Source organism: Zootoca vivipara, chromosome 3, assembly GCF_965207765.1.
Source record: "Zootoca vivipara chromosome 3, rZooViv2.hap1.1, whole genome shotgun sequence".
Classification (NCBI taxonomy): Eukaryota; Metazoa; Chordata; class Lepidosauria; order Squamata; family Lacertidae; genus Zootoca; species Zootoca vivipara.
The window spans coordinates 66,534,105-66,552,685 of NC_142586.1; the positions used below are offsets into that span (position 1 = coordinate 66,534,105).

General features: G+C 41.2%; 1 protein-coding gene across 1 annotated transcript in view; it reads left to right on the top strand.

The window, feature by feature from the left end:
- TULP4 (TUB like protein 4) overlaps positions 1-18,581 on the top strand; it is a 93,658-nt gene that overhangs the window by 23,920 nt on the left and 51,157 nt on the right. The window contains exon 2 of the mRNA XM_035108643.3: positions 4,795-7,127. Within this exon, the coding sequence (XP_034964534.3) occupies positions 6,876-7,127 (252 nt within the window). The 5' untranslated portion in view covers positions 4,795-6,875. The remainder of the gene's footprint in view (positions 1-4,794; positions 7,128-18,581) is intronic.

Below are 18,581 nucleotides of genomic sequence, written 5' to 3' on the forward strand. Positions count from 1 at the left end.
ATATTATCAGAGCATTTTTGTTTATTTTGAAGCCTCCAGAATTCCTCAGTACTTACATTTATATGAAATGTGGGCTTGGAGAAACAGGAAACGGCTCCTGTACCGTTAATAAGCAAAATCAGCCATCTCCTATCAGGTCATATAGGCCAGAGGGGTTGAATAGAAGGTTTTAATCAGCAAAGTGGATGTCAACAGGGTTGGTATTCTAAAATTAGGAATTGATTACCTGCAGCTGACATGGCCACGTGTCATTATTTAAAATCTAGTTTCTTAACATCTGCCTTCACAGTAATATATATTGCCACTCACAGGCTGTTGCTGAGGAGAAGCCTCTTAATGAGCCTAAAAGTATACAGAAACCTTTATTTGCCTGCATAGACATTCAGTAAAAGGGGGTTCTCTTTTACCCTGGAGACCAAAATGGGCAAACAGTTGCTTAAGAGCTGGCCCTGGTGAAAAGGTGGGTCTGGAGAAGGGATGGAGGTAATGTTTTGTGGACTCTGCAATCATCCTCTGAAGCCCTTCTTCATGTGCCCACTCCAGAGGGTGGCAACATGAGAACAGGCCTTTTCTGCAGTGGCTCCCCGCTTGTGGAATGCTCTTCCCAGGGAGGCTCGCCTGACACACTTTGCTCAACAACAACAACAACTTTATTTATACCCTACCCATCTGGCTGGGTTTTCCCAGCCACTCTTTAAGCAGCAGATATTTTTAGGCACCAGGCAAAAATATTCCTCTTCTCCCAGACCCTTGGCTAATTAAACACTCTGTGGCCTTTTAAACTGTGGGAGGGTACAGTATTGTTTTTGTTGCATTTTTAGATTCTAAACTTCCCAGTGATCTTCAGATGAAGGGTGATATAGAAATTTATTAAATAAAAAATTTAAAAAATCACTAATTAAAATTGTTAATTAACATTAAGAATTGACTAATCAACATTAACATTAATAATTCACTAATTAACATACAAACAAAATTAAGTGGAAGAATACATTTGAGTATGGTATTAGCTGTTGGACACCATTGTATTTCAAGCAAAGGATGTGTGGGAAAAGTTGTGCTGGAATATGCCTATTGGTTGCTGTCCAGTGGAAATTTCTAACATACTAGCCTTACATTTAGGGGAAGGTCCCATTTATTTAAATGGAACTATCTAATAAATATGTTAAAATTTATGGTCTAAATGTATTGACCTAAATCTATTGAATCCCAGAGATTTATGCCTGCTGTGAACTACAGTACTGTACCTCTATAGACAATTTCAGAGCAGAATCCCAGTGCATTATGAGCTTCTGCTTTCGATTTCAAAGGTATGTGGATTCCATCCTGAATTGTTCCCTTGCACACACTCCTGGCAGCCTAGAAATGTGTGTTTTTCTAACCTGTAGTGAGTGCAAGGGGATAAATCAGGAACATGCTAGGTCTCCTCCTCTAACATTTTGGTTGGCTTGGGCTGGTAAAAGGTATTAATTGGAAACCACTAAATAATATAATATAATATAATATAATATAATATAATATAATATAATAATATAATAATAATTGACAGAATATATACTGTATCCAGTTTTTAACATTTTTCTTTTCTCCCGTAGATAAGGCCAAAGCTGTGACTCTCTAGCAGATAGCAGTCATGAGATAGATAGTCGATGAGAAAAAGTGACTGTGTGGAGTTTCCTCTGAACAGCACCTGCCAGCTGTTGATCATTTGTAAGCACCGTGGGGTCTTGTGTAGTACCAGAAACTAGGCCTGCAAGTCCTTTTGCCAGCTTTTAACTTGGCAGGAGGAATGAAATGGGAAGAAACCTGCTTCAGAGCTGTTTTGCCAAAAGTCACAAGTGCTCATTTTTGCATTGGGGGGCAGGGGTTCTGAGGTTTATTACTGGTCATCTGTTTGCGCACTCTTACAAAAAAAAATCTAGAGCATTAATAAGTAGCAGTCTAGGACACCTATACCTAGCCACCTTTCTAGGCAGAGATCAAAGCAACAGGGAACTTTTAAGAGCTGCTACTGGCTTCATCAAAAGCGGCAGTCTTGATGTTCAGTTCTGTGACTGGGGAGCATGCATGCGCATACTCCAAAAAATCCAATGTATGTTGCATGGAGATTCTGTGAGTGTTACAAAACATTCTGCTTCATCCCATACTTACCTGTAAGTAACCCCCAGTGAACTCAGTGGGTCATGTGTTTGAGTAGGCAAGTCTAGCAATATCAATGGAGTGTCCAGTTCATCATGTGTTGCGTGATGGTGGGACTCCATTTGCGACTTTGTCACAACAAACTTTTTAGTTAGGTCACTGTTACATATTTTACAAGTAGAATACTGACAGCTGGTGGCTTGTTCAAGTTCAGTTGGAGAACTTATGACCCGGCATGTATTTGAAACTAGATCTCTACTCCAGAATTCTACCTCCAGGAGCACCTTGGCTTTTAGCATTTGAATGAAAAAGAGTAAGCATTAATTTTGGTTTTAAAATTATTTCTATTTCTATTTTTTAATTTACAGAAAATGTTGTTTACAGTTTTAGTATGCATGCAGTATGTAGTCTAATTCAAAATAAAAGTGGTCTGCTTTTCTAGTAATTTTGAATTATTGATTGATCTAGGTAAGTAGTTTCCAAACTCCCCCCCCCCAACTATTGGGTCCCTTGAAAATTTCTGAGGGTTGGTGGACCACTTAATGAGGATAAAGAGGAGATGGAATAGCAGAGGGGATTGAGAATACTTAATTTCTATTGGATAAAAAACACCACTCAAAGGGTGTGTGTGTTAATGTTTATCGGCTGTAAAGAAGCTTCTCTGCCAAGATTGGCAGAGAAGACTTGTTCTTTTCAGTTGGAGGGTAAGAAGAAAAAGATGGAGCGAGAGAGGAGGGCTGTTCTACCTAGAAGTTTGTAAAGCACAATATATGGGATTAGAATGGCTGTTTCAAATAATCTGTTGCAATAGGGTAGGATTGATTCCATCCAGCATCCCCAGTAAGGGCTGGGAGTGGGAGAGGCCACTGCTTGAAATTCTGGACTGCCAGTGTTGACAATACTGAGCTAGATGGATCAGTGCCTAAATTAGGTATACCTCAGTTAGCTCCCTATGTTTAAAATTGGGAAATATTTATGTTTCAACTATGTAGCAAAGACCTGTTCTTTGTTTTTAACGTTTTAAAAACTGTGTGGTATTCACGTTTGGGAGAACCCTGCACTTACCACAACACTACCAAAAGGTTGTCTTTTAAGAAGTAGCGATGACTACATCTAGTTTTAGGTGACAGGCCAAAACTTTCATTTTTACCTGTGTTTTTGGCCTTTAATTTGAAGTTTTAAAGTATTTGTGGCATCTTTGGATGAGGCAAGATCTGCTAGACCTCTCATTTGCATAATGTGGTGCTTCCTCACCTATTGATTGCATTTATTATCATTGGTTTTAGTATTTCTGTTGTGTTTGTAAATTGCTTTGGGTAATTTCATCATCATCATCATCATCATCATCATCATCATCATCATCATAGAAATCAGATAATTATTTCCAGAAAAAGTCAGCAGTGGCAGCTACTGTTTTTGTAAATTAGATCAGTAGTCCTACAAACTAGGAAAACATAAAATGCCAGTGAAGTTCCCTCTCTGCAAGAAGTGAGGTTACAGGGAACCAGGCAGAGGGCCTTCTCGGTAGTGGCACCCGCCCTGTGGAACGCCCTTCCAACAGATGTCAAGGAAATAAGCAGCTATCCTATTTTTAAAAGACATCTGAACGCAGCCCTGTTTAGGGAAGTTTTTAATATTTAATGCTGTATTGTTTTAATATTCGATTGGAAGCCGCCTAGAGTGGCTGGGGAGACTCAGCCAGATGGGCAGTGTACAAATAATAAATTATTATTATTATTTAACACCAGGCATATTTGAGCAAATTCATTTACTGTAGTAACAACAACAACAACAACAATGACAATAATCCTGGACAGTGTGAGCAAGTAATGGTGTAACTGAATAGCAGCTTATTCATATTTCTGAGACTCAGATGTTTAAACTCAAACAGAAAAGTACCTTTTAATCTTTTGGAGCTAATGCTGAGTCTTCTGTTAAGTAGCAGTTGCTGAGAAATATTTTATCAAAGGAAAATTGAAGCTTCTTATCCGAGGAATAATAGCTGAAGAAATAATTATCTCCTCTTCCTGTTTTGCTTTGTGCTACCCAAAAGACTCATTTGTGGAGGCTTGACAACCCATTTATTCCTCTTTGTTTTGTTTTGTTTTATTGCGTTTATATCCCTCCTTTCCTCCATGGAGTTCAAGGTGGAGTAGATGGTTCTCTGCATCATCTCCTGATGATATTCTCACAACCCTGTGAGGTGCATTAGGCTAAGAGGCAGTGACCATCTCAGTGTGCTTCATGGCTGAGTCCAGGGACTTGAACTCTGGTCTCCCAGGATTTAGTCCAACACTCTACACTGTCTCTCAGTTTACAGACTTGCTGACAAGTTTCATGCGTGATTTTGGAACCGATGGTCACGATAGCGTATATTTCCTACTCTGATACCCTACCCACCCATCTTTCCTACTTTTACTTAAAACCTGCCGTGTCACTTTCTGGTCCTGCGTGTTACGTGATTTAAATTTTTTAAAATGTTTTGAAATATTTTTCACACCAAAGTTGTAAAATGAGAGTATATTGTCAGTACATGATACTGAACAAGAACTGCCATCTCATTTGGCACCCTCAGTTTCAATGTGCACAGTTGTACAGTCCTGCTATTTCAGTACATGTGTGTATATATAATTCTTTTTTTATTTTATTTTACAGAATTGGAAGCACCCAGGGAGTCCCAACTCAAATAAGTGACAGATGGCTTGCTAGACTGCCATAGCCAAACTGCGGCACCAGATGCAGCCCAAATTGCCAAGTTGAGGGAGTGCCTGTACATACTGTATGTATGCGTACACACACACACACACACACACACACACACACACACACACACACACATTTCTGCAAACCCACAGACTGGCAGTTGCATACTTTGGAGAGTTTTTGCCATGGATGAAAATTAATTCAAGGACCAGATGGAGCGACTTGACAGCACAAAGACCAAAATGCCACGGAATGCCATCTGTTACTAGTGGTCAGTTTGCCATACGGTCTGTGGCAAGTGGGGAAAAAACCCTTCCAAGAAGCAGCATAAGAAAAACACCCTTTGCACAGAGCAAATTACGCAAATACCTCTATGAAATAAATAAAACAATCTGAGCGGAGGGGAGAGTGATATTGGCATCCCTGAAAGAGGAATAATGCACAAATCTCTAGTGCTTTTCTGCACTGGACTCTGATCGATGCAGTGGGGTTTTCATATGTCTGCCTGTTAAGTTGTGACAAGTAATTGTGTGCTGATGACTGGAAGCAGACAAGTTTAGGAGCAGTGGGGCAGATCTAGGGATTGAGCTTCACAGACTTTATCATCCTGTATTGAGTTTTGCAGCTCAGTTTGCTACTTTTTCTTCTGGTTAATGCAGTTATTATTTGGGTTCCTTGTATCATGGTACAAATATTTGATAATAAATATTACTCAAAGCATTTGGAACACTTTTTAAACTCATTCTACAGCTGCAAACGTGTTAAAATTATGAATCTGCACTCTGGAGAAATATCAATAAGGAAGGAACCTATTGGACACGCAAAGGAGGCATGATGGGAAACCGTAGAAGGAAAGGGAAGTTGGATTTTCTGTGCGGCTCCCCAAACTGTTTCTAATTGGCCTTCTTGAATCCATCAGGATCTGCAAATAATCGCTTACTTGATGTGCTTTCAGTTCTGGCACTTCTTTTAACAAGAGGATGAAAAGCGAGTCCTACAATTCTCTCCTAGTGGAAAAAAGGGAAAAGACAAAGGCATAAAATAAAATAAAAACAAAACAGCCCAAATTATTGGAGGAGACTTCAGAGTTTACATGAGGTGAATGTCTCTGTTTGAGAAGCTTAAAAGGTTCAGAGCGTTTAAGGAACAACAAGAACACAACGACAGCTAAATGCAAAGGGGCTTTTCTTTTCATGCCTGCAGGTGGTTGTGAGTTGTGAGGAAGCAGGCAAGGCAGTGTGATAAACGGGGACTCCATTGGAGGTGGTGGGGGAGCCACCAGCTGCCGAGGAAATGGGGCAGCCTTTGGATTGCAGAGACTGCTGGGTTGAACAGTGAGCAGTTGAGTTCAGAAAGGGCTTTCCCACCTGGCTTGGCACATTGGTAACTGCCCAGAACTCTGGTCTTTGGTCTCGCACGGTCTGTGTGCCTTTCCCCCCCACCCCTTTATGCAATCTATTTCAGCTTTAGCAGCGGAAATTTCATCTGACGGGGAAGATCTGCCAGAGGGTGGCTTTGAGGAAAGATGAATGTCCGATATTTGTGAACGTGTGAAAATCCAACTGAAGGAAATATTTTTAAAGCCTTAAGTTACTTGAAACCTACACATCTGCAAACCTTTGTCTCTGGAATCACATCATGCTATACTGGAAATCTCAGGCTGTACGATGATTATATCCAATTGAGCAAAAAGACGGCTTGCCGTTTCCTCGAACGCCTCTTCTGCAGTAGCTGTTTCTCCAAAGGATAAGTGTACCCTCACTCCAATGACTCCAAATCAAAATGAACCTGGTTTTGTTTTGGTTTTTTTAAGCATTACGTTTTCTTAGCCGACTGTCGTCATCTTTTATAGAGAAATTTTTCACTATGCATTTGGTGGATATTTATAAAAACTGACCTTCTCTCTCCTCCTCACTTCGTATTCTGATCTGTCGAAACTCTTGAGCTTATCAATAAAACAGAAGCGTCAGATTTACATTTTCTGCACTAGACATAGTACTTTCTTATGCCAAAAGGGAAATATATAGCAAAGCATGTATGCCGCAGTGGAACATGGGCCTGTTCTCTGTAGTGATTCCAACATCCTCTGCCTCTCTTGGAAAGGCAGGGTTCCTAAAAGTGAGAAGGAGAAGCCTGTATGCCGCAGGCGATATTATGAGGAAGGCTGGCTGGCAACGGGCAATGGCAGAGGAGTTGTGGGCGTTACGTTCACCTCCAGCCATTGTAGAAGAGACCGGAACACTCCGCAACGCATCAACTTCAATTTAAGGGGCCACAACAGTGAGGTGAGTAAATGCCAAGCTCTTAAGTTTCAGTTTAGAAAGGTGAACACAGTGGTTTGTTTTGATAAAAGGGCATTTGTGCCAAATAGATAGATTACAGAAAAGCCTTAGGAAAATAAATGGAATTGCTGCTTGCCATTGCCCCACCTGCTTCCGTAAATAACTGTGATGGATTAAAGTTTATTATTGGTAATGCCTTGCTGTAATGTATGCATTGGTTGTCTTAAAAGAGAAAGCAGACGTAGCCCACATGGTCCCCGCCTTCCACCAGATATTGTTGGATCCCAACTCTCTTCAGCCCCAGATAACATGGCCAGTGGTCAGGGACAAAGGGAGCTGGAGTCAAACAACACCTGCAGGCCACTAAATTTGCTATGCCTGGGCTTACCTTTAGAGCAAGACCAAACAGGTTCCAAATAAAAAAGGAAATGTAAGATGCATGCCAAAGTTTGATCAGGAATGGTGCACGGTGAGGCCTGTGCCCTCCCACTGCTATCCTCCTGAGCTCTCCCGACACCTGCACATTGGACAACCTGTTTGCATAAGAATATATGGGGACCAAAGTATACATCATAAAATGTGGGCTGTGTGACAGGTGTGGAATCCAATGTGTATATGTGAGGAACTGGGGATACAGTGGGCATGCCAGAGATAGGATGTTTTTGTGTTGCAAACTTCCGTAGAAGTTGATTAGAGATGGCGTATTATGAACATCTACATCAGAATATAGGGTTTCTGCTGTCAGCAACATTCTGGTGTGTGAACTTTTAAGATCTGCTAATGTGCTACTCTAGTGCTGCTCATCCCCCAGGGCATAAACACTTCCTTATTTTTATTTTTTATTTTTTGGAGGCAAACAAAAGCACTATTGTTGTACCAGGTCTTTTGAGAATGAAGCCTTTGTGCAGTGAAACTCATGTTCCAAGATTTGAGAACTGATTCTGCAACTGTTTTGTTTGCTTTTTCATCCTACTGGTTTTGGTTTTGGTTTTGTATTTAATTTATTACTGCCTGCTTGTATTAGTTATATTTTTTTGTTCTCATGCTGTAAAAAATCGTATTGGCTATAATTGCAGGAAAATGTGGGCATAGTGTCCCTTAGAATCTGTTTGTAAAATGCAGGTGGAAATTAAATGCTGCTGAATACTTTCTAGTAAAGTAGAATTATAATGGAAAGCATTCCAATAAAAGCCACTTGTAGAAACCTGCCTCAATCATGCTCCTCTCTATTTCTAGGGAAGACCCTCTGATAACAGATTATATAGAATGCCTGGAACAGAGGCCTCTTAAATGACTCATAGAGCCATAAGCAATTGAATATGACAGCCTCCACAGTGCAGCTGTGGTGGTGCTTTTTCTTAAAAAAAAACTAAACAAAACCACTACTGCAAGGTAATTAGATTTAAATAATGGTTAGAGCCTGAAACTGGAAAATGGCTTATTCTTACAAGCAATCCAAAAATCTCTTTAAAAATGGCACACACATACCAATATAAAAATGTGTGGGATGAAGCATAGTCTTTTGTTGTATTTTGTAAGATAATGCTTCATTCTAAAGCAGACTTATGCTAACCCTAACTTGGTTTAAAAGCTTTTATGAGCATGATTTAAAGCAAGGTCCAAAATGGCCATAAAAGTATTGTTTTAGATTTTGATCAGGGGCAATCTTGATTCATATATAGAAATTTAGCATGGGAGTTTAACATGAGAGACCAGGCATCAAATCACAGCTCATCCATGAACACACCTGGCTTGCGCATAGCACTTACGCCATACTATATTTGATTGCCAGAACCCAGCCCAGCAGCTAAACCATAGTTTCTTAACCACAGACAAACCATGTTCGTAAATCATTGTTTGTTTATAAAGCTGGATTAACATTAACTGTAGCTTAGTGTTATGTGCGAACCAGGCCACTGCATGGCTTTATCAAGTCCATTATCCCCCGGCTTCCAATTTCCATTTACAAAGTGGAAATAATGATGTATAGAGGAATGGCTTGTATGTGCAAAGGGTTTTAATGAATTCAGTACAGAAGGATGTCGTAAGAAGGACATCCAGTTGATTTCTCTGTCCCACGCTATTACAGAAGGCCACCCAAAGCTCAGGAGAAGCTTATGGGGAGCTGTTGGGTAGGAGGAACTGGTGGAAATCAGGGGCTGTGCCTTGCATCAGCAGAAGTGCTTCTCCTAGTTCAGCCTTCCCCAACCTGGGGACCTCCAGAGGTTTTGCACTACAACTCCCATCAGCCTCAGTCAGCATGGCGGATGATGGCAATGATGGAAACTGTAGCCAAAACATCTGGGAGATACAAGGTTGGAGAAAGCTGCCTGTACTTCTAAAAATACCAAGAGTGGTGTACAACGTAATCATAAAACCAAATAATATAATTGCATTTTCAATATGTGCATTAGAGGAATTGGCCAAACAGTGGCAGGCAATTTCAACTAATTAAAGAGCAGCCCCCCCATCCCATCCCCCCTGTTGCTGAGATTCTAACAAGTTGCGGCTTTTGCCTGCTCTTCTGTTTAGGGCTGAGATGAATACACAGGGATTCTAGTACAATTCTAAAAGCAGAATTGTAAAGGGTTGAAGAAGTGTTTGGATTTGATATCCCACTTTATCACTACCCTAAGGAGTCTCAAAGCGGCTAACATTCTCCTTTCCCTTCCTCCCCCACAACAAACACTCTGTGAGGTGAGTGGGGCTAAGAGACTTCAGAGAAGTGTGACTAGCCCAAGGTCACCCAGCAGCTGCATGTGGAGGAGTGAAGACGCGAACCCGGTTACCCAGATTACCAGTCTACTGCTCTTAACCACTACACCACACTGGCTCTTGCTTGGAATGAAAAAGCCATGGGGAATCTAGAGAATAAGACAGAGGGTTGTATCCGGTGCTAGCCCTACTCATCATAGGACCATTGAAATTAATGAACATGACTATTTTTGGTCCATTAATTAATTAATTGGTCGTGGGTAGCACTGTGGGTTAAACCACAGAGCCTAGCGCTTGCCGATCAGAAGGTCGGCAGTTTGAATCCCTGCAATGGGGTGAGCTCCCGTTGCTCGGTCCCTGCTCCTGCCAACCTAGCAGTACGAAAGCACACAGTGGAAGTAGATAAATAGGTACCACTCAAGCGGGAAGGTAAACGGTGTTTCCATGCACTGCTCTGGTTCTCCAGAAGTGACTTAGTCATGCTGGCCACATGACCTGGAAGCTGTACACCAGCTCCCTCGGCCAGTAAAGCGAGATGAGTGCCGCAACCCCAGAGTCATCCGCAACTGGACCTAACGGTCATGGGTCCCTTTATCTTTACCTAATTAATTAATTAATTAATTAATTAATTGTATACCACCCTTCATTCTGTAGATCTCAGCGCAGTTTGCAACATAAAACCACAAAATACATAAAAAAATAAGAGCAAAAACAAATCAATACTCTCCCCTCCCACAACACATTTAAAAGGGTAGCAGATGTTAATTAGCCTGGTGCTTAAAAGTGTATGATGAAGGCACCAGCCAAACCGCCCAACTCTGAGTAAAACTTTGTTGGATACAAGTGAAAGAGTACAAGTGAGTTGGAATCATGGTTGTTTGGGAGAGATTGAGGGGGGAGGCTCAATGAAAAGGTTATTGTTTGGATTTGGGATGTATAAGAAAGTAGTGTTAGGGGCTATACTGGGGAAGAGTGCTGAGAGTGACCGCCAGAGAGTGAATTACTTGGCTCAATGTGTAGCTTTGAGAAGATGTAGCTCTGAGGTCCTACAATTGGTGCTCGTGAGAAGATTTTTGAAGGATTGGTTTTGCTCACACATACTTTTTTTTGAATAAAAAATGTTTCTGATAATTTAACAGTGTTTTGTAGAGTTCTGTATGCCTGCCTGAGAATTAAATCTGTCCTACTAAAATGGAGTGTGAGGTTCTGCATATGTCTTCCCAGTGACTCCTGTCTACATGCAAGTGACTTCATGTTTTTTGTGAATTAAACCAAAAATTGTTAGCATGTTCAGCAAAACAGAAAACTAATTTGCTTTTAACTTCTGCTCAACTGTTAAAACTGATTTCTGGGAGTGAGTCCACACAGGCCGACATTAATTTCTGTGAAGGGTCGGAGAGTACTAAGAAGGCCTTTTGGCTAGGGAGATGCAAACTACCTACCTGCTTGCTTTTGTGAGAGATCCTTCAACAAGAGAACAAATCTGACCATATCTTGGAACATTTTACAAAACCTGAATTATACAATCTACCGGTTATCCCAGGGGAGAAGTACTGAGGATGAAGGCTGCATTTCTGAGCCATAATAGCTAGAAAACAATTCCACCTTGATTAAAGTGACTTGTCTAAAGATGAAATCTAATAGTTTAAATGGTTAAGAACCCAATGAAACACCAGAAACAATTTGCAGTGTAATTGATCACAGTCCTCGGAATAATTGCCTGTCGGTACAATAGCTGTTTTGTTCTAGGACAGGGAGCAAATTATATAGGCCCTTGTCCTTGTACTAATAACAAATAAACTCTTGGTTAATCTCTCAGAGTGTAATTGTTTCATGTGAGCAGTACGAAGAACAAGTTTGTCTTGAGTCTTCCTGTTCTACCACCTTAGAACTGACAAATATTTTTCTCCTAGTGAAAAACTCAACAGCCACCAAAAATGCCTTATGTAGAAGATACACCAAAGTATAATAAGCACACACAGCGCATGTATCAACAAGGGCTTGTTTCACACTAATAGCTTATCTCCTTCCAATTTTTCTTACTAATTTTTCTTTGCCTTGTTACCTCTTTGGGCCCTTCTCTCTTGCAAGTAGAAACATTGAGGCATACTTGCAATTTAGAGGTGTAGTTCAGACATAGGTTTACTAGCTTAATGAGAACTAGACCGTAGTCTAAAGCTATGCTTCTAAAAAACGCACATGTCTGTGCTATTTTGTGCTTTCTTTTTCCTTACACAGAAGAAATGCTATAGCAGATGCTGCATAGAGGTTAATGTTAAATCCTGCCTTTTGGAATTAGGAATCAAAATCTCAAATATAGGATGGGTAAACCAGGCATGGCAGCAGTACACATGAAAGGCATCTAGGTGACTTAGCGGATCATAAATTGAACATGGGCCAGTGACGCAATGTGAGTGATAAAAAGCTAATGTAGTATTAAGCTGCATTAATGGGAGCAGATTATGAAAAGTAATAGTTCCACTCTGTTCTATACTGCATCTGAAGTACGATGTTCTGAGTTCCACATTGTAAGACATTGTAATGTATGGACATTACATTGATCATGTCATTCCTGCATGTCCAGAGGAAAGTGTCCAAGATGGCGAGGAGTGTGAAAATTAAGTCCTTTGAGGAATAGTTGAAAGAGTTGGGTGTGGTTGGCCTGGAGAAGTTTAAAGGGGGGCGTGACGGGGGCCTTCAGATGTCCAAAGGGCTGTTCCGCAGAATATGTTGCTCCAGAGCACAGGAAACAGGTGGAAATTGCACCGAAGCAAGTTTCAATGAAATGTTAGGAGATACTTTTCAGTTGTGGAACTCCCTTCCACAAGAGATTAGATTGGCTCCCTTTTAAGCTTTAAAGTGAGTTGCTGAGACTTTGTTGTATTTTGCTTGGATTTTAATCTGGTTTGAATTTTTGATCTCTATCCTTGTGTTTTGGCTAATTTTGTTCTGGACTTGGTTTGACTGGATGTTGTCATGTTTTCTTTCTGTCCTGTGAGCCGCTTTAGAGAAAGGCCTAAAAGGTCAGATACAAATGATTTCAAAAACATTATTAAACTGAATCAATAAATAATCCCTGCATCTAAAAGAATATATACAACATATCAAAATGTTTGAGCAAGATTTGATCAGATTTAAAAAGTGTTTCATGCTATTGGTATCTTAGGCCATCTTGCCAACAGGCCAAGGTGCGGTCTTCATACGGTTGTTTTGACTTTTTAAATACTGTAGTATTCTGTCAGCTTATACAGCCTAATTCTGACAGGTATCTAAAGAGTGCATAACTAGAACCCTCCAGGGCTTCTTAAATACAAGACCTAGAATATATGGAAAAATGTTATTTGGATGCTACTATTTTGGCAGTCCAAAAGGGTCTTGGTTCGTAGGCTGAGGGAGGTCTTCAGAATAATAATTTGAAAATGCTAGAAGAACACCTACTAGTTAGAAGAAATCAGAAACTGGGATGCTGTTGAAATCTGTGATACCTTTCCTATGACTTGAGGGCAATCAATATTTCTTTCTAGGTCCACTAGATGGTAGCTTCTCTCTCCGACCCCTGGAGTGCTCCACACACCCCATGTCCTTCCTACCGGTAGTCCACACCCCTCACCACCTGCTGGCGGGAATGTGTCCTTGAACTGTGATAACGTCTAGCTTGCCTGGATGGAGGTGTATACATGTGTGCATTCAGAAACACACTTTTGTGTGGCTGGGACATAGCACAGTGTACATGTCAAAGTCACATATGTTGTCTTGACCCCCTTTCACCTCTCACCCCACCCACCACTAGCGCAGAAGTGGAAGATTCCCCATAAGGGAATGTAACCCTCCAGCTGCAGAATGTTCCCACCTGTGATTTAACGGTTGGATATGGAAAGGAGGGAAAATGTATGTCTGTGTGCTGCAAAGAGGATGGTTAACCAATAAGGCCCCCTCTGCAAATGTTGATTCCTTACGAGATACCATTGCTAAGGTGTCAGAAGTAAATTCTGCTCATGTACAGGGCTGTCATAATTTGTGCTGACTACAAACAGGAGCTGCATTGACCAATAACTCCAGAGAAATTGGCAATTTTAGAGATACGTTTATGGATCTGATCTTAGAATCTATGCAGGCTCCATCCCGACCTTTGTCTGGATGGGAGACCACCCGGGGATGCTAGCTGTCTACAGGCACAGAAAACGGGGAAGTAGATTGCCACATGATCTAAATGGAGTACAGGGGTGGGGACGAGGACAAGGGGAAGGCTTTGATATATGAACAGCAAGAAGTTGGCAGCAGGGAGTTAATGTATCAACAGAACATGCAGAAAAGATGAGGTGGCTATGCAATTACCGGTAAAAGGGTGATTTATGCTTAGTGCATCACATTCATGTCCCACTGAAGATAATTATAAAATTGGTGTAGGTTTCACTAGTACAAAGTCTTTGGCCAGTTGTGCTTTAAATCATAAATGCCTGCATGTACATAGGCTCCATTTGTCACAGGCCTTTTACTTTAAATTGGTTTTATAACCAGGGAAGATCTTATTATTGCTTTTATCATGTTTTATATCAAGGCATAACTATTGTCTTCCGTCGAGTTTCTTTGACCATTATGGCTAGCTTTTTACTGAGATTGGGCCAGCTTCAATAACCTAGTAGTGGTGCATGAATGTGTGGTTACTCTGTCTTCATTCAGGAATATGTTCATTTTCAATTTCTTTCTGCATTCCCCACTGTCCTTTTCCTGCATCAGTGGTGTACTTGATTGGGACATGTGCACAATGACCCTTAGAAGGGACGTGGGACTGATGAGCCTTGAGACTTAGAGAACCGGGAAGTACTGAGGCAAAAGAGATGGCTGTGTCTCTTTCGGAAGTTTGGAGGGACCAGAGATACCCATCGTTCACAGTACCATTGGGAAATGCAATGTAGAAGAAAGAGAGCAAGGAGCCAGCCACTTCTCCCCCAGCCTCAAAAAGTCCCTACATTCAGAAGGCTCTGGTTGTCTCAGAACATGTTTCAATCTTGGTTTTTTCTGGTGGAATTTCAACCTTTTGTTCTCTCACTTTTTACAATGCATCCCCATTAAATCCTCTGCATTCCAGTGTTTCTAACTACCAGTATCCCTTTTTTTCCTCTGATTTGTGGTGTGTGCTTACATGTCATAATTCGCAGAAGACATGTGTATAGCATAGACTTTGCCAATTTGGTGCCTTCCAGATATTTTGGACTACATCTTTGTGAGATTTTTCATCATATGTCAAGGATGGAACCTGAAATCTTGCTTGCACATCCCTGATCTCAGCTGGCTGGTCCTTCACTAAATGGTTCCAATGGTTAGAATGGTTCCAAGTGGACTTGCTTGTCTGGAGGTACTGATGAGGTAGCTTAGCTACCTTTTTTTCGGAATAAAGTGAATGAAAAACTAATGGTGGTTCTACTGCATAAAGAGGGCAACAGTATCCATTGTAGGCACAGTTTAAAAATGCTAACAGACCATATGTAATGCTACCGTCTGTTTTGCAAAACATATCTTTGGAGCATTTGCAGCAGAAATCAACAACAGCTGTTGTGTACAGCAACCAGGGGGGATGAGGAACCGAAGGCTAACTCAGGAGACAGCAAGGATGAAGTCAAAAATAGAAAGAATGAGGTCAGTGTGTGGTGCAGCACAAGGTAAATTAAATACAAAGGTTGATTTGCTTAAGTATACGGACAATTGCCTGAGGACGGTGGGGACTGAGCATCTCAGCAGTGTTACAAACCATCCGCAGTGTTTTGGACTGTCCATGCATAAGCCAGAATTGTTCGTGCATTGTTTCCAAGGCAGAATAAAATGCAATATGGAGCTCTGTGAATCCAAACAGCATAAGAGAAAAGGGATACACCCTTTAGGAAGATCTTTCTCTGCAGTGGTGTCCCAAATGTGGAATTCCCTTCCACTGGAAGTGCAGTTGGTGCTTCCAGCACCGAGTCAGAACATACCTACTGTATTCACCCTGGCCCTTCGTGGAATTGTTTAGAATTGTGGAAGCCCTGGGTGTATGGGATTATCACGTTTGCTGCTGTTATCTGCCATTTTGTATTGCATTACTTTAAATGGTTGCTTTGTTTCATGGTTTTAATTATGCTTTATTAATTCCTTGTAAACCACCCAGGAATCTTTCCAGATGAAGGGTAGCCTTGAAGTTTAAATAAAATAAAATATCCCCGTTTCCCTTAATGGGCCCATCTGTGTTCCACACTCTTATCATCCCTACTGAGAATGGCTGATGATTGGAAGGCCCACGTTGCCCTCCCTAAGCTTGTTAAAATGCATGTGCTTCTCATAAAGGGGAAGAATAAGAACACCAGGAGCTATATAACACAACACCCAGGTGTTTTTTAAAGTAATATATAGCAGCTGTTGAAAAGAGGAATACTATGCCAGTTATTAAAAGCAATGCATTGCAACCTAATGCAGTCCAGTAGCAATTTATCAACAAAACAGACCTCCAGAATTGCCCAAAAGAATGGTCATTGTTGCCCATGGTCTTTCCCACCATGGCAGGTGGTGGTGTTATGTCTATCAACCAACCAGACTTCTTTCCCAGCTCTCACATAGACCAGTGTTAATGTAGATCAGGCACCCCCAAACTTCGGCCCTCCAGATGTTTTGGATGTTTTGGACTACAATTCTCATCTTCCCTGACCACTGGTCCTGTTAGCGAAGGATCATGGGAGTTGTAGGCCAAAACATCTGGGGGGCCGCAATTTGGGGATGCCTGATCTAGATTGTAACCCTACATTCATTTAAGAGGGAGCATGCTCAGCAATGAAAATCCTCTCCATCTAAAACAGGGGTCCAAAGAAGAGAGGATGTTGCCATTGTTTGGCTTCAGAAAGGATGACCTGCTGCCTGCATCTGCCTCTGCCTTGTAGTAGCCTAGTTTTGTCAACTCAGTGGCTGTCCAGGGTCTCAAGCAGGTATCATGAACATCATCTGCTAATTGTTCCCTTTTTAACTGAAAGTGACAGAGATTAAACCTGAGAACTTCTGTATTCAAAGCATTTCCTTTTCTATTGAGCTTGCACTCTGTTCTTAGGATATTGAGTAAGGACTTCCCACAGCCATCTCAAAGTTCCTGTGGCTGGTCTACAAATGGACTGCTGTTGATCGAGGCTGCAGTGATCTTGGGGAGATAGCCATTTCTGCAGAAGTCACCACTGTGGGGCTGATGCTCAGCACTAGATATTATACTTAGTAGAACAGTGTTCTAGAGGGAGATAGAAAGCAGTGATATCTGATGCAAGGACAGGCAGGTACTGCCTTCCCCTCTTCTGAGATCTCTACTGTGTTAGAAGCTAGGCGCCAAATGGCATCTTGAATCTAGGTTGCAGTCACCACAATCACAATCACAGTCTATTCACTGGGGGTTCGACTAAATCACCCTCGGGGTCCCTTCCAACGCTTCAATTCTATGATTCTATGATCTCAACTACATTGCTTGACTGTAGTTCTTACAACAATTCACTTGTCCCAGTGCAGGAAGGAGAAAAACACACAGTGGAATTGGAAACAATATTAACTAAGGAAGAGGTTTTTAAACTCTGGCTGCCAAGCTGGCACCCATAAATCTCCACATACCGGTAGTCGCAATTGGACCTGCCAGCCAGTAGCAAAATGTGTCTGGCCCCAGCCTAATTTCAAACACTGCTCACCAACTAGAAGGGCTAGAAGCTTATTTTATTGTTTGTTCTAAATGAAACATGAAGTTGGTAAGAAGATGACCCCCCACCCAGCATGCAACAGTCCGTGGTCTCTCTTCAGCTTACACATAACTGTGGTTTACTCACAATCCTACCTGTGGCTGAGTTTTGGTATGCCCTGCTCTCTGTGCTGTTTTAGGTATTCACATTTTTCAGAGAGGGATCTTAAAGACAGATACTTGAGAAGTACAGCTATGGAAAGGATGCTGTGTGAAAGTAGGTTTGTATCACTGATAAAGTGAGGTGTGTTGTGCCAATGACGAAACACAACTTTCTAAAAGCAAATATGTATAATCCTATGAAGGACAGTGCTGTAATCTTGTAATGGTTTAATCTTTTTTGAAGTAATGCTTCTAGTCAGTTGCCAGAGATATTTACATCCTGTTTTGCTTTTAGATTATTGTATCGTTCCCAGGACAATGATAGGCAGACATCTTGCAAAACAAACAAAACAAGCAGAACATCTTTCTGTGTAGCATTGCTTCACTCCAACGCATCACCCATTTCTTGAATAATGCGAGTTTGCTAAACTTCCTTCGTCCTCTGATAATCAAAACATACTTTTCTGCTTGGAGAAAATTCATTTATTTAGGATACATTCCATTTCCCATCAGTGCTCACTGCAAAAACACTTACTGTATTTTAAGCTATTGTGAACTTTCTATTCATAATTTATTTATTTATTGTTATATTTATAGCTTTTCCCCCCAAGGTGGCCTGCATGGTTCTCCTCCTTCCTAATTTTATCTTGACAATCACCCTGTGAGGTATATTAGGCTGGGAGACAGTGACAGGCCCAAGGTCACATAGTGTGCTTCATGGCTGAGCAGGGTTTTGAACCCTGTTCTTCCAGGTCCTAGTCCAACACTCTAATCACAACACCATGCTGGAACCCTTAGTTTCTTCTGGCATTAAAAGACCTAGTCCTGTGAAGCCAGGAGCATAGCTGCCAAGTTATCCCTTTTTTTAAAGGGATTTTCCCTTATGCTGAATAGGCTTCCTCGCGAGA